The sequence below is a fragment of the Bactrocera tryoni genome, chromosome 3, assembly GCF_016617805.1.
Source record: "Bactrocera tryoni isolate S06 chromosome 3, CSIRO_BtryS06_freeze2, whole genome shotgun sequence".
NCBI lineage: Eukaryota > Metazoa > Arthropoda > Insecta > Diptera > Tephritidae > Bactrocera > Bactrocera tryoni.
This window is the reverse complement of record NC_052501.1, coordinates 32,215,229-32,228,250: the sequence shown is the minus strand read 5'-3', so window position 1 is coordinate 32,228,250 and position 13,022 is coordinate 32,215,229. Positions and strand designations below refer to the sequence as shown.

General features: G+C 35.7%; 1 protein-coding gene across 1 annotated transcript in view; it reads right to left on the bottom strand.

Annotated features, from left to right (window-relative positions):
* Window positions 1–8,993, bottom strand: part of LOC120771782 (cyclic GMP-AMP synthase-like) — a 38,269-nt gene extending 29,276 nt beyond the window's left edge. The window contains exon 1 of the mRNA XM_040099975.1: window positions 8,597–8,993. Within this exon, the coding sequence (XP_039955909.1) occupies window positions 8,597–8,753 (157 nt within the window). The 5' untranslated portion in view covers window positions 8,754–8,993. The remainder of the gene's footprint in view (window positions 1–8,596) is intronic.
* Window positions 8,994–13,022: the final 4,029 nt, after the last annotated feature.

Genomic DNA, 13,022 nt, shown 5'->3' with positions numbered 1-13,022 from the left:
ATTCATGGTCCGAATATCGCATTCGATTGAACGAGGAGATGTATGGGATATACGATGACATTGACATAGTTCATCGAATTAAAAGACAGCGGCTTCGCTGGATAGGTCATGTCATCCAAATGGACGAAAACACTCTAGTTCTCCTTTCCGTTGGAAAGACCAGGTGGAGAAGGACTTGGTTTCACTGGGAATCTCCAATTCTCGCCACATTGCGAAAAGAAGAAACGACTGGCGCGGTGTTGTTAACTCGGCTACCACCGCGTAAACGTTCTCTACGTTAGTAAAGAAAAGGAAGACGAATATATAGATATCAGGTTATTGTTACGCACCATATTTTAAATTGGTCGAAAAGTCTCTTATATAGTATACAGGATTTCACTTAAAAGTGGTGTAACTGGACTGTCTCTTGGGAGTGACACCATCACATAGGAAGACATAATCATTCACGCACCGGAATTGACCCGCATTTTCACTGGCCAAGGGCTGGTCACTGGGTTGCCCCGTATCCTCCTGACTCGTGCTGGGATTGAGTCCAACCCGGGCCCGAAGGAGTTTTTCCGCTGCGTTTGCGCCAAAAGGTTCCATCCAAACTCCACCTCAGTCAGGTGTAATACATGTAATGGATGAAGCCATCTTTAGACCTGATCAAGCCTCAAGACACACAGCGAGTGGACCACAAGCTACGTTGCCCCATGTTGCCAACGGACTACTGCGACGTTAGCTGTGCAACCTTCACTTTGTTCGCGCATTGCACCGCCACTCCACCCGAGCGGCCAACAGAGAAGACTTCAATGATCTATAGAAACTCAAATAGGCAACATGACTCCCATTCTGAGTAAGGTACCTCGCCAAGGTCCTCAACCTGTCGCTGACCACTCTTCACCGATGTGTGGAAAGTCGGAAGAGTGGTCCCACTACTGAAACATGGGAAACCAGCTAACAAAGGGGAGTCTTATAGTCCTATAACTTTCTTCTCCCCAGTAGTAAAGAAACTTGATGCCTTGTTACTCCCGACCTTCACTCACTACCTGAGCCTAGCAAACCACCTTCATGGCTTCCGAAAAGTGCACAGTACCACCACAGCACTTAGCATCATAAACGCCCAGATAGTTCTCGGCCTTAACCTGAAACCACACTGTGAGAGAACGATCCTCGCAGCGTTGGACTTGTCAGTCACACAACGCTACTGCAGAACATCGAAGAAACCACGCTCGCTCCAGAGCTGAAGAGGTGGATATTGATTTTGTATTTTGAAGCAGGTTAAACTCTTACCTATCCAGAATAGAGAATATATGTCCTGGCCACCTCTTGTCATGCCCCACCAATACCTCTCATCTGACACCCACTTTGGTCCGACCCCGTCGAAACGTCACGTATTTTGGGCCTTCCGTTGGATGACGTCAACGGCAACTTAGCTAATACTTACCATCCTACCGGGATTAGGTATCCATTAAAATCCGATCCTTGTTAGCATCGATCTCTTAATCTAACCTAACATATAATATTTGTACATTGGGTATTTTAAAAATAACTTTTAGGAACTAATTATTTAGATATTAATTTTAGGTAACCGGTTTCATGGTAGATCTTTGTCGACAACCCTAAATAAATTAATTTTTTTAAATTCACATAACATAATATAATAATACATAAACAAGTAAGGAAGGGCTAAGTTCGGGTGTCACCGAACATTTTATACTCTCGCATGGTAAAGTGATAATCAAGATTTCATTATTCGTCATTTAAATATTTTTCAAATACCGTATTTTTGTAAAGTTTTATTCCGCTATCATCATTGGTTCCTAATGTTTATACTCGTATTATACAGAGAAGGCATCAGATGGAATTCAAAATAGCTTTATATTAGAAGAAGGCGTGGTTGTGAACCGATTTCACCCATATTTCGTACATGTCATCAGGGTGTTAAGAAAACATTATATACCGAATTTCATTGAAATCGGTCTAGTAGTTCCTGAGATATGGTTCTTGGTCCATAAGTGCGGCGCCACGCTCCATTTTCAACTTTTTACAAAAAGCCTGGATGCAGCTTCCTTCTGCCACTTCTTCCGTAAAATTTAGTGTTTCTGACGTTTTTATGAGTCGGTTAACGCACTTTTAGTGATTTTCAACATAACCTTTGTATGGGAGGTGGGCGTGGTTATTATCCGATTTCTTCCATTTTTGAACTGTATATGGAAATGCCTTAAAAACGGCTCTGTAGAGTTTGGTTGACATAGCTATAGTAGTTTCCGAGATATGTACAAAAAACTTAGTAGGGGGGGGCCACGCCCACTTTTCCAAAACAATTGGGTCCAAATATGCCCCTCCCTAATGCGATCCTTTTGTGCCAAATTTCACTTTAATATCTTTATTTATGGCTTAGTTATGACACTTTATAGGTTTCGGTTTCCGCCATTTTGTGGGCGTGGCAGTGGGTCGATTTGGCCCATCTTCGAACTTAACCTTCTTATGGAGCCAAGGAATACGTGTACCAAGTTTCATCATGATATCTCAATTTTTACTCAAGTTACAGCTTGCACGGACGGACGGATAGACGGACGGACGGACGGACGGACAGACAGACATCCGGATTTCGACTCTACTCGTCGCCCTGATCACTTTGGTATATATAACCCTATATCTGACTCTTTTAGTTTTAGGACTTACAAACAACCGTTATGTGAACAAAACTATAATACTCTCCTTAGCAACATTGTTGCGAGAGTATAAAAATTAATCAAAGAAACAATACTGTTGAAATATCTTTGAGCATACTCTTCACTGATAATGCTGAGGCGGTAGAAAACGAACATATGTACATACATAAACAAACACATAATCTACGAATGTACGTACCATGCCAAAATTAAAGCGGCGGCAACGCTAAGCACTGTAGAAACATACAAGTAACAAAAGAATCATATGGTCGTCAACAGCTGAGATCACCTTATCGAATTAGTTGATTTTTCGGCACCGAGATTTAAATAAAAGGACTTAAAAATAGTAAAGAGGTTGCAGTATAGACGCGTTACCGATATTTTTTGGGTGTTAGGCTCCCCCGGAGGCATATTTTTACCCATATAATATGTAGTACAGTACTAAAAACTATTTGCAATAATTTAAACAAAAATAGATATATTCTTCAAATATTTTTAATAAAATAGAAAAGATTTACCAATATTTTGATACATTAAATAAAATTTTAATCAAAACTAGGCAAATTTAATCTTTATGAATTTTAATAATCGAAATATATTTGAAAATTTAACAAAAACGTACTTAAAGTAAAAAATTTTATAGCATAACACGGCAACACACGCTTGCCTTTTTTAAGGGGTTAGGGGTAGTCAGAGGCACGAAAAAATGAGACTTTTCAGTATTTTTTTTTTTTGCTATTAAATCATGTTATTTTACGAAAGTAGTAATATGGCATTATTGTAGGATGTGTTGACGTGAAGTCACGAAAACTTCAAAAAAAAAACTTAATTTCCAAAGTTATAATTGTTTGTGTTGACCCTTTTCCAAAAAAAGGTACTTTCGGTGACAAGCATAAGTCCTTGGAGAATCAATCGGACAAAAAAAATTAGTTTTATGAATAGATAAACTCGGGCCTAATCAAAGGATTTTTTTTATTTTCAAAATTAACAAAATGGCGGCCTCAGGAAATTTTTTTCAAAATTTGTGCGAAAAAATCAACAGTTAATTAAAAAATCGAAATTTTCGAAAAAATAAAAATCCTTCGATCAGGCCCGAGTTTATTATGTATTCTAAAAGCTGCACAAATTTCATTAAAATCTACTGAACAGTTTTCGAGTTACAGTTGTCACCGGTCCAAAAAACATAGTTTTGAGAAAAACGCGTTTAAAGTTTCACATCAGCGCTTTGAAGTGCGCGAGCTCTCTTTGTTATTTGTCGAATAACTGAAAAACTGATTATCGGATCAACGTGAAATTTTCAGGGAATATTTTTAAGATATTACACTTAACGAAAATGCAAAAAAAAATATAATTTTCTGAAAATTCTAATTACAACTAACCCCTTAAGGCATTTGGCCGTTTTAGTAGTAGAAAATTTAGGAAACCCCAATGAAGTGCCTGGCCGTTTGCCCTGAGTCTCCCTCATTTTATGGCATTCTTAATGTAATTTTTGTGATTCTACTCGTATAAGCTTTCGCCTGCGTATGTATGGGTGAAAAAGATAGGATTTATTACTTGTAGGTTTCTACAATGACGCTGAGAAGACGCTTGAAAAATTGATAGTGTAAATACAATGGCTACGACAGACTGCAGCGGCACGACAGTGAACTGAAAACGTCGTTGTTCATATTACTACATGTACATTTTGAGAAGCAACAACAACACAATGGCCGGCATGTACACAAAACAACGCAGTTGTCCATTTTGTATGTACACAATTTCGTTGTGGCCATACTAATTCCTTTCACTTCAATGAAATTTTAATATTTTGTTCAAAGTGAAATTTTTATGCAAAAAATAAGTAAATAGGTCAATATTTTTGCTTTAAATTATCAATTGTTATTACAAATGATATAATAGAGCTATAATATAGCTATTTTATGCTTTTATTTGTAAGATAACGTCAAGTTTGTTGTAGCTGTGAATAATATTACATTTTACATATTAGTGGCATCACCACTCTACCTCCTCTTTCTATCTTCCATTCTACTGTCAACTCTACTGTCGTCCTACTGTCGTTGGCAAAAATAGGAGCAAATTGAAGTTAGCGAGAACGACAACTGTCGGCCTGCAGTCGTGTAGTTGTGCAGCTGTCAAAATAACACTGCCCATAAGAACGTGTGTATTTTAATATTTGACAGATGTAGTTTGCAGTCTGTCGTAGCCATTGTGTTTACACTATCAATTTTGTCAACGCGCTAAAAAGTAAAGTTATCTGCGGTAAACCAAGAAATTGTTAAGATATTATGGAAACTGTAAATAGAACTCATAATAAATGAGGAGTCGCTCTTTAAATTTCGTTTCGCACTAATTGTGTCACCTACTTTTAGCAAGTTTATTTCTGGCATTCCGCCTGTTTTGATATCCTTAATCTCAATCGCTATAAACATAATCAGAAAACTTATTTGAGAGGAAAATAAAGGAATTTATCAGTAATTATAATTTTCCATGTTTTGTTAAAATTTATCTGTTAGACATTACTTTGCGAAATTGCAATTTACGCAACCATAAAACGTCGAGCACTAGCTCTGATTAGATTGTCAAGATAATAATTATTGTCCGTAGAGTATGTGGGTTATTACACGCGGCAACTTTTGTTGCGGCAATTCATGGATTATAGGCGAGGGGGCGACAAGGAGGGGAGGACCGCGCCGAGTTTCCAGTTTGAGCAACACGCTTTGTGTTCTTATTCGTAACAGTTCGCTGCGACTTTTTTCGGCATTCGTGTTCCTTCTTTCGTAGTACATAGTTGCATTTGCGTATATTTTTTTGAAATTAATATTTAGAATATACCTATTTAAAAAATTTAATTTCATCTTTTGGTAAGTAATTTGCAAATATGTATACAAATATACATAATATAATATAAATATTTTAGAAAATGGAGTATGACGAAAAGATCGAATTAATTAAAGATATTGTGAAATGTATGGATGAAGCCATACGAATTGATTCAGACGATAGTGAAAAGGGTGATATATGTGAAGGTCTGTTAAAATGTAGCTCTTAATTGACAGAACTGATTATTATATGTGATAGAGTGGCCCAAATACCTATAAGGAAAAAGATACGAGAATGGGTTAAAGTAAAGTGAAAGAGAATGAGAAAAAAACTCGAGCAGAGTTGCGCAACACAAGTTGCTCGTGTGAAGGTAATGGGCGACAGCAAAAGAGAATCGCCCGAGAATTAGCAACTAAAGTTGCTTCATGTAATCGTACACTTACTGAACGGTTGTTTGTATCACATAACGGGGCATCTCGACAGGATAAAATCTATGTCTCTCATGAACTGTCAAATCTATTGCTATTGCCATTGCCAAATCTGTATGTGGGCATTTGTTATCATAAGATAGTTCATTTGCGCAAAGGCGTAGGGTAGGTAGGTTCGAGCTGATGTAGCGCATGCTTTGAGCTCTTGAAAAATTTATTTTATCATTTTAAGAAGGTAAGCATTTGACGGTAGGTAGCTGATGTAGCCCATGTTTTGAGCCCTTGAACTGTTTAAATCTTTTATGTGGAAAATAAAAAAAAAGGACCAAAGATCCTTTTGTTTACAAAATGTATTTCTGGGAAAAATGAAATAATAACAAAGGATAAAGATCCTTTTTTTTACAAATGTATATTTCTGGGAAAAATAAGAATTCATATTTTTGGACTACTATGTCATAATTGTGGCATACCCTTTATATACCAATTAAAACAATAAATTTAAAATGAGCAATGATATTTCGATTTTCGCTAGTATAAGTTTATTATATTTAAAATTTCGCTTACTCCCAACCCAATTTGCATAATTTTTCTGTGAATTAACAATATTAAACTAAATATTAATTTTTTGAAAAAATGTTATTCTGAACATATACTTTATTTTTATAATACATGTAACACAACCGTCCTAGTACTTGCTCTTCTAATTTTCTGCCGAAATGAAAATGCCGTCGGTATATGTGTAAATGGGATATGTTGCCTCTTCGAAATTTTCATAGAAATGAAAACTGCGCTGTTAAACTGCTGAAGAGACAGCTTCTAGCTTACCATATATGGCAAACTATGTAGTATTCTATATCTAGTAAGCAATGAGCAATGTGGAGTCTGCACAGGCAGAGATGCCCCGTTATTATAATAAAAGTATTTTTGAGAGTTGGTAACACTGTAAAGTTGGCACCATCAAACATGTCAACACCAAGAATGATAGAAACAAGATTGCGCAATGACGAGTTCAAATTTTGTTCGTTCTGCGCATCTACGTCACGGTTGTCCAACGTACAATCAGCTGATTTTCAGTTGCCTGTTTTTCTTTGCAATAAGAATCAATTTTGTATTGCAGGCATACAAAAACATGAATATCATCAAAAGTTAACATCAATATAAGTGAATATTTTATAATGAATATTTACCTACATATTAATTTCATTGTATCTTCGTTTATTATTTAATTTTGTCTCTTTTCTGTGTTTGTTTCAACTATATACATTTATGCAAATAAAAATATTGAATATTTTTTGACCAACTATCAATTTATTGTCTTATTTAATTTTCTTTTTTTGCTGTACATATTTTCATTTAAGTTTTTATTTAAGGAACGAATCCTAAAATACATAGCTCGGAAAAACAATTCTTTTACTTTGGTGGTACAATTTACAAAATTACTTAAATGTAAGTGCTTCTGGACGAGTCATCATTTTTTTCAATTGGGTCAGCGGAATTTAGATCAACTGACACACGTTGAAAAATATTACCTGCAAAAATATAATAAACATACATACATGCGTATAAATAAATGGAATAAATTGTTAGTTAAGATAATTATTACAATTAGGATAAGAAACAGTGGTTAGTATGCAAAAACTTAGTTTGTATGTAAGTACATATTTGAATTAGTTAACATCAATACATTTTTATATAAGAATGTTTTCGGTAGTTTTAGGTTTATAATACTATGTACGTTTAATATTTTGATAATTACCGGTAAGATATACATAATTCCCTTCTAAATCTGGGGTGTTGTCGACTTCAACATTTCCTTCATCTGTAATCGGTCCTTCGTTGTGACCAAGTATATAGGAAGGCAGCCTATACTTGAACTCCTTCTTGTCAGGGTGATCGTGATAGCAACTTCGTTAGACTCCGCGAACTTAAACCTGCAAGAGTGTTTGGTTATAAAAGTAAAATTATTGTAATCAAAATGCTATAATTACCCATTTCAAACAAATTTCTTGAAATTTGCATATTTCTTTCGAAGGCTTCTGGCGCGAAGTGCACAAAAATGAATCCACTGTTTTAGTACTGTTTTATCCTAAGGGAAATGGAAAAATCTCCATTTCGTAGCACTATTTTTAATATTGTTTTTATGCAGCCGAACACTGCGCAACTAATTTTAAAAAATATAAAATTTCACAATCAATACTACACGCGAAAATACAATTCGAATTCACATTCAAAGGCGCGGGCGAATAGTAAGTCAACCGTGATATCAGCAAGAACAGCTGACTGAAAGCAAACATGCGCATTGCGCAATCTTGTTTCTATCATTCTTGATGAAGAAGCATACGATCATACACTCGTGGCCACGCATCGTTTACCACTATACTTTCTTAATTGTTCGGAGGTTTTTCGTTCATATCGGCTTCTTATATTTCGAGCTCATTTTGTAAAGCTCATTAACTTTCAGATCATTTTGTCTACAGCTGAATGTGTTTTGTATTTAATTTTCAATATTTTTGATAAATAACATGCCATTAATTTATTTCTGAATAAAAATTTCTATACCGCAAAAAGAAACGCTATAAAGTGTTGTCAAATATACATATACAACACTTGAAACTTTTGTGTGTTAAGCTTTGCGTGGCCGAGTGTATGTTTCATTCCAAGTCAATTTAGCTTTTGAAACATAATATTTACCTCTCAAATAATTGCCATTATAGAGTGCAGCAAAGGTTTGATTCTTTTTTAGAGCAGTAAATATTGTATCACGCAAGACCTCAAAATGCGCCATATATTCTCGTTTGTACCGTTTGATGTTTATTTCCGAGTTTATTTTTGCAAAAATTTCGTCCATTTTTACTGATTACTCAATATCGTTGAAATACTATAATATTAGAATATCGTATAAAACTCTCAAGCTGGTGCAATTTCCTTTATTTAGCAAAGTTTCTTAAATCAGCGATCACGATCTTGTGCAAATTGTAAGAGAGTGGTGGAAGACTAATTTCAACCATTCTTTAAGAATGACAGAAATTACGATAAAATGCAATAGATGCATGGAGCACATAGATGGTGACAAGCACAGACAGCATTTGTCAAAAAATTAAAATACTCACGTTATTTCCTGTGAAGACTCAATATTGCTTATGGAATACAAAATATGGCATACAAATTTGTATGCTAACTATTGCATGCAATAAACTCTTAGATTAGTAGTGTAACAGATCAGTTTTTTTTATTTTCAATTGATTAGCGATCAAACATACGCTAAATTAGCTCGAACCTATCTAGCCGACGTCATTTCTCAAGTTATTATTAGGAATAAAGGGATGTCCAACTTAATCCAGTGTGAGAGTGCTTTAAAAATTAGCGTTTTTTATAACATTTTCTATTATTGCCAGATTGGACAAAATAATAATTTTGGGGCATTTAAATTAAAACACCCAACAGTTAGTACGAATAAAAATTTCTATATAGTGGTTACTTAACACATAGAGAAACTATTTAAATATTTTTATGGTATGTTAAAACAAGTGACTTTTGACCTTTCAATACCCAATAAAAGGTTTTAAGATTTTTAGCTCTTAATCAATAAATGTTTTTAATAATTTTCCATTGAAAATATTACTATGATGCTTGGCATTACAAAACGTTTTATCAAAAGCATTTAAATTTCATAAATTTATTTAATTTTCATTGTTTTAAATATTTTGTAAGCGGTATTGAACAATGCACCAAATCCCTCCGTTTACATATTTTTTGGTAAGATTTCAATCTGGCCTTCGCTCGTTTCCAATTGCTAAACGTCAAAACCTCCTGAGCTCGATCAACTGTCAAAGTTCAGGAGATTGTGATATTTAGCAATTGTTCTCTCACTTTCAATGAAAGAGGAGTTGGACATCTCTTTCAGCCCTATTCTCATGCCCTCACAAAAATCACCACACTCACTTTAGTGATGCTTCTCACTATAGTGATGGTTACCTCATGCTGGCGAAAATTCAAAAGCTCAAATGCTCACTATTATATCAAATATCTGTGACGTGTGAAAGCAGCCATCACCATACAAAAACATCTGTGTTTGTTTTGTTTTACATCAATATTTAACATTTTTTTTTAAATATTTGAGTATTATAACTAGCATGGAAGAACTGTTATTTGTGTATGCGGCAATTGTTGTGGAGGAGGAATCGGGGGTAGGAGGAAAATTTTGAAGGGTTTACGAGACAAAAGCGATCCTTTTACTATGCAAGACACAACAATTATTAATACATTTCGATTGCCAAAATCGCTATGTAAAGTACTTATAGGTGAATTGGTGCCGCATGATGTGCACAAGTCGAGTATATCTTTTGATCTGCGTTTCCTGGCGTGTTTGTATTTTTACGGGCATGGCTCTTTCTCAAAATGCGTTGGTAAAAGTAATATGCTCTCTATGAGCCAGTCCTCTGTGTCTACAGCTCTGCACTTTATTTCGAAATTTATTGTGGATGTTAAGGGCAGTGAAATTTATTTCCCTTCAAGCGCGTAGGATGTTTCAGATAGGGGTAAGATAAATAAATAAAAATAAATATAAAATATAAATAAATTTTGTCTTAAAGATTTTACACGAAATTTGGGATCAAGGGCACAATCGGCGCAATCGATTGTACCCATATTGGGATTGTTTCACCCTCAAGCACAGGCGCCACTACTCCTCTCTCACTTTTCATGAACCGGAAAGGATTTTACTGCCTTAATGTAGAAGCAGTACGTAATGTTCTGTATTATACAAACTATTTACCAATCTTTCTGTTAATACATATGTATATATTTGCATTTTTGGCAGGTTTGTGATCATCGACTTCTGTTCACTGCTGTCAACGCGAGATATCCCGGGTCTTGCCATGATTCTGGTATTTGGACCACATCCCCAACACGTATGCACCACATAAGTACCTATAACACGCGATTCGTGGTTGTTAGGTGACCAAGGATATCCATTGGAGCCATCGCTGTTAACGCCAGTCGCTGAACCTTCAAATGCAAGGGAAGTGCGTTACAATAAGTTGCACGCCAAAGCACGTAATACCATTGAGAGAGCCTTTGGTGTTTTGAACTCACGATTCCGGTGCCTCTCAAAACACCGCATTCTTCATTACAGCCCTGGAAAAGCGTCTATGATTATTTACGCGTGTACAATTCTTCACAAAATTTTACTGAAGCATGGTGTGGCTGCAGATCTCGGCTTCGAAGAAGTTTTAGAAGAATCTCAAGACACCCAAATTGTTTTCGAAAACCCCAATTTTAGGGAGGGTGCTAGAGTAAGAGAACGTTACATCATGTCTTTATAATATACATGTGTATATATTTCCAGTGGCGTTATGTACTATAAATATAAGTATATACATATATGTAAGTTACTTACTGTCTCTGTACATTTTACTTCCTCTAAGTATGAATAAAAAGACATCTGCATATGTTTAAATAATTCATCATATTTTATTTTTATTATTATTTATTTAATTTTTCGCACAATTTAACCATAACCTCTGACATCGAGGTTAGCGCTTGTGACATTTGGTTCAGCACCCCCGCCATCTGCTCGTTTTGCTCTACAATTCTCTTTTGTAGAGCAATGGCCTCCTCCTCTCGCTTTTCACGGTCCTCCATTTTTTTAGCACTGCTCCAAGCATCTTCGCTGCAGTCAATTTACCTTCAGAAGGGATGTAAGTAGGCGATGGCATAGAAGAAGGAAAGATGGGAGGGGATAAGGAAGAGGAGGACAAATCTGGAGGTGATGGTGAGGAAGAAAAATTGAGCTGGAGCAGGCGATGTGACTGTTGGGGAGGAAGCTGGAGCTTGAGCGGGGACTGGTTCTGTATTTAAATACAATGGCGGCAAAACCTGTAAGTATAAAACGGACCAAATATTGCCTCATGTAATAATAAAATTATAGTCCGACAAATATTAAATTAAAATATTACCTGGCGACCCAAAGTCCCAATACCCGGCAATCCATCCACCGCTGCTGCCCCAAAGGTTATAATGGCTTGCTCCTCGAACTCCGTTATTCCTTTTATCGGAGGGCCTCCACCAGTCGCTTGCGCATGTGCCTTAAGTTTGCGCGCTCGCGATCGCAACTGATGTTTCCAATGCATTAAGCACTATGGAAACATATTTTAATAATGTGAAACATACATAAGCATTTATGAACTTACCCCTTGGCTGCCGACCGAGGTGGACCTCTTAAGGCATTTAAGGTATCTGCTAATTCCGACCAAAATATTTGTAGCCCTTGAGGGTTGGTCGGAGTTAGCTTCCCTTGTTGCAACTCAGGATGCTGCTTGCAAAAGATTACATAATGTATGAACGTGCATACATATCGACGCAGATTTTTGCGAGCACGGAAAAATATTTTAGAATTGACAAATATTATAAATCGACAACAGCTATGTTGCCACTTTTCTCACTTCTTTCAGTGAAGAAGCATCAGAAAGTTGTTCAATTTATGATTTTTAGCTTTTGCCATCGTCGTGAAAAGACGCTTGTAGGCAAAGGCATGCTCGGGGAGATGTAATGGTGTTTGCTTTTATGAATGAAGCGAGTTTGCCTGTTGAAAGTGCGCTTGCGTTCATGAATGAAAAAGTTGTTGTTGTGTATTTTTCTACAAATTTGGGCATCGACTATTGCTGCTGATGCTACTTGAAACGATTGTTGTTTTTGTGGAACAATATTTGTAATTTTTGCGGATGCCATATCTACATGTGTACGTATATAAGTATGTATGATGCCATTTCAAACGATTGTTGTTTTGTAAAGCAATGTTTGTAGTTTTTGGGGGTGACATATTTGCACGTGTACGCATATGTATACAAGTATGTAAGTTTGTGTATGCGTTATTTGTGTACCAATGTCGTACGCACATATTTATGTATGTACATATGAGCAGCGCGCACATATTATTATTGATAAGTGATAATATGATTTGAATTCGCGAAGTTTTGAATGATAAAATATACGATTAATGTTCATTTATCACTATTGTGATATATCTAATTTTTTAAATAATATGATAGTTTGTTATATAAATATGTAAGTATGAATATATCAAGTACAAAAAATAATCAAAAAATAGGCTTTATTT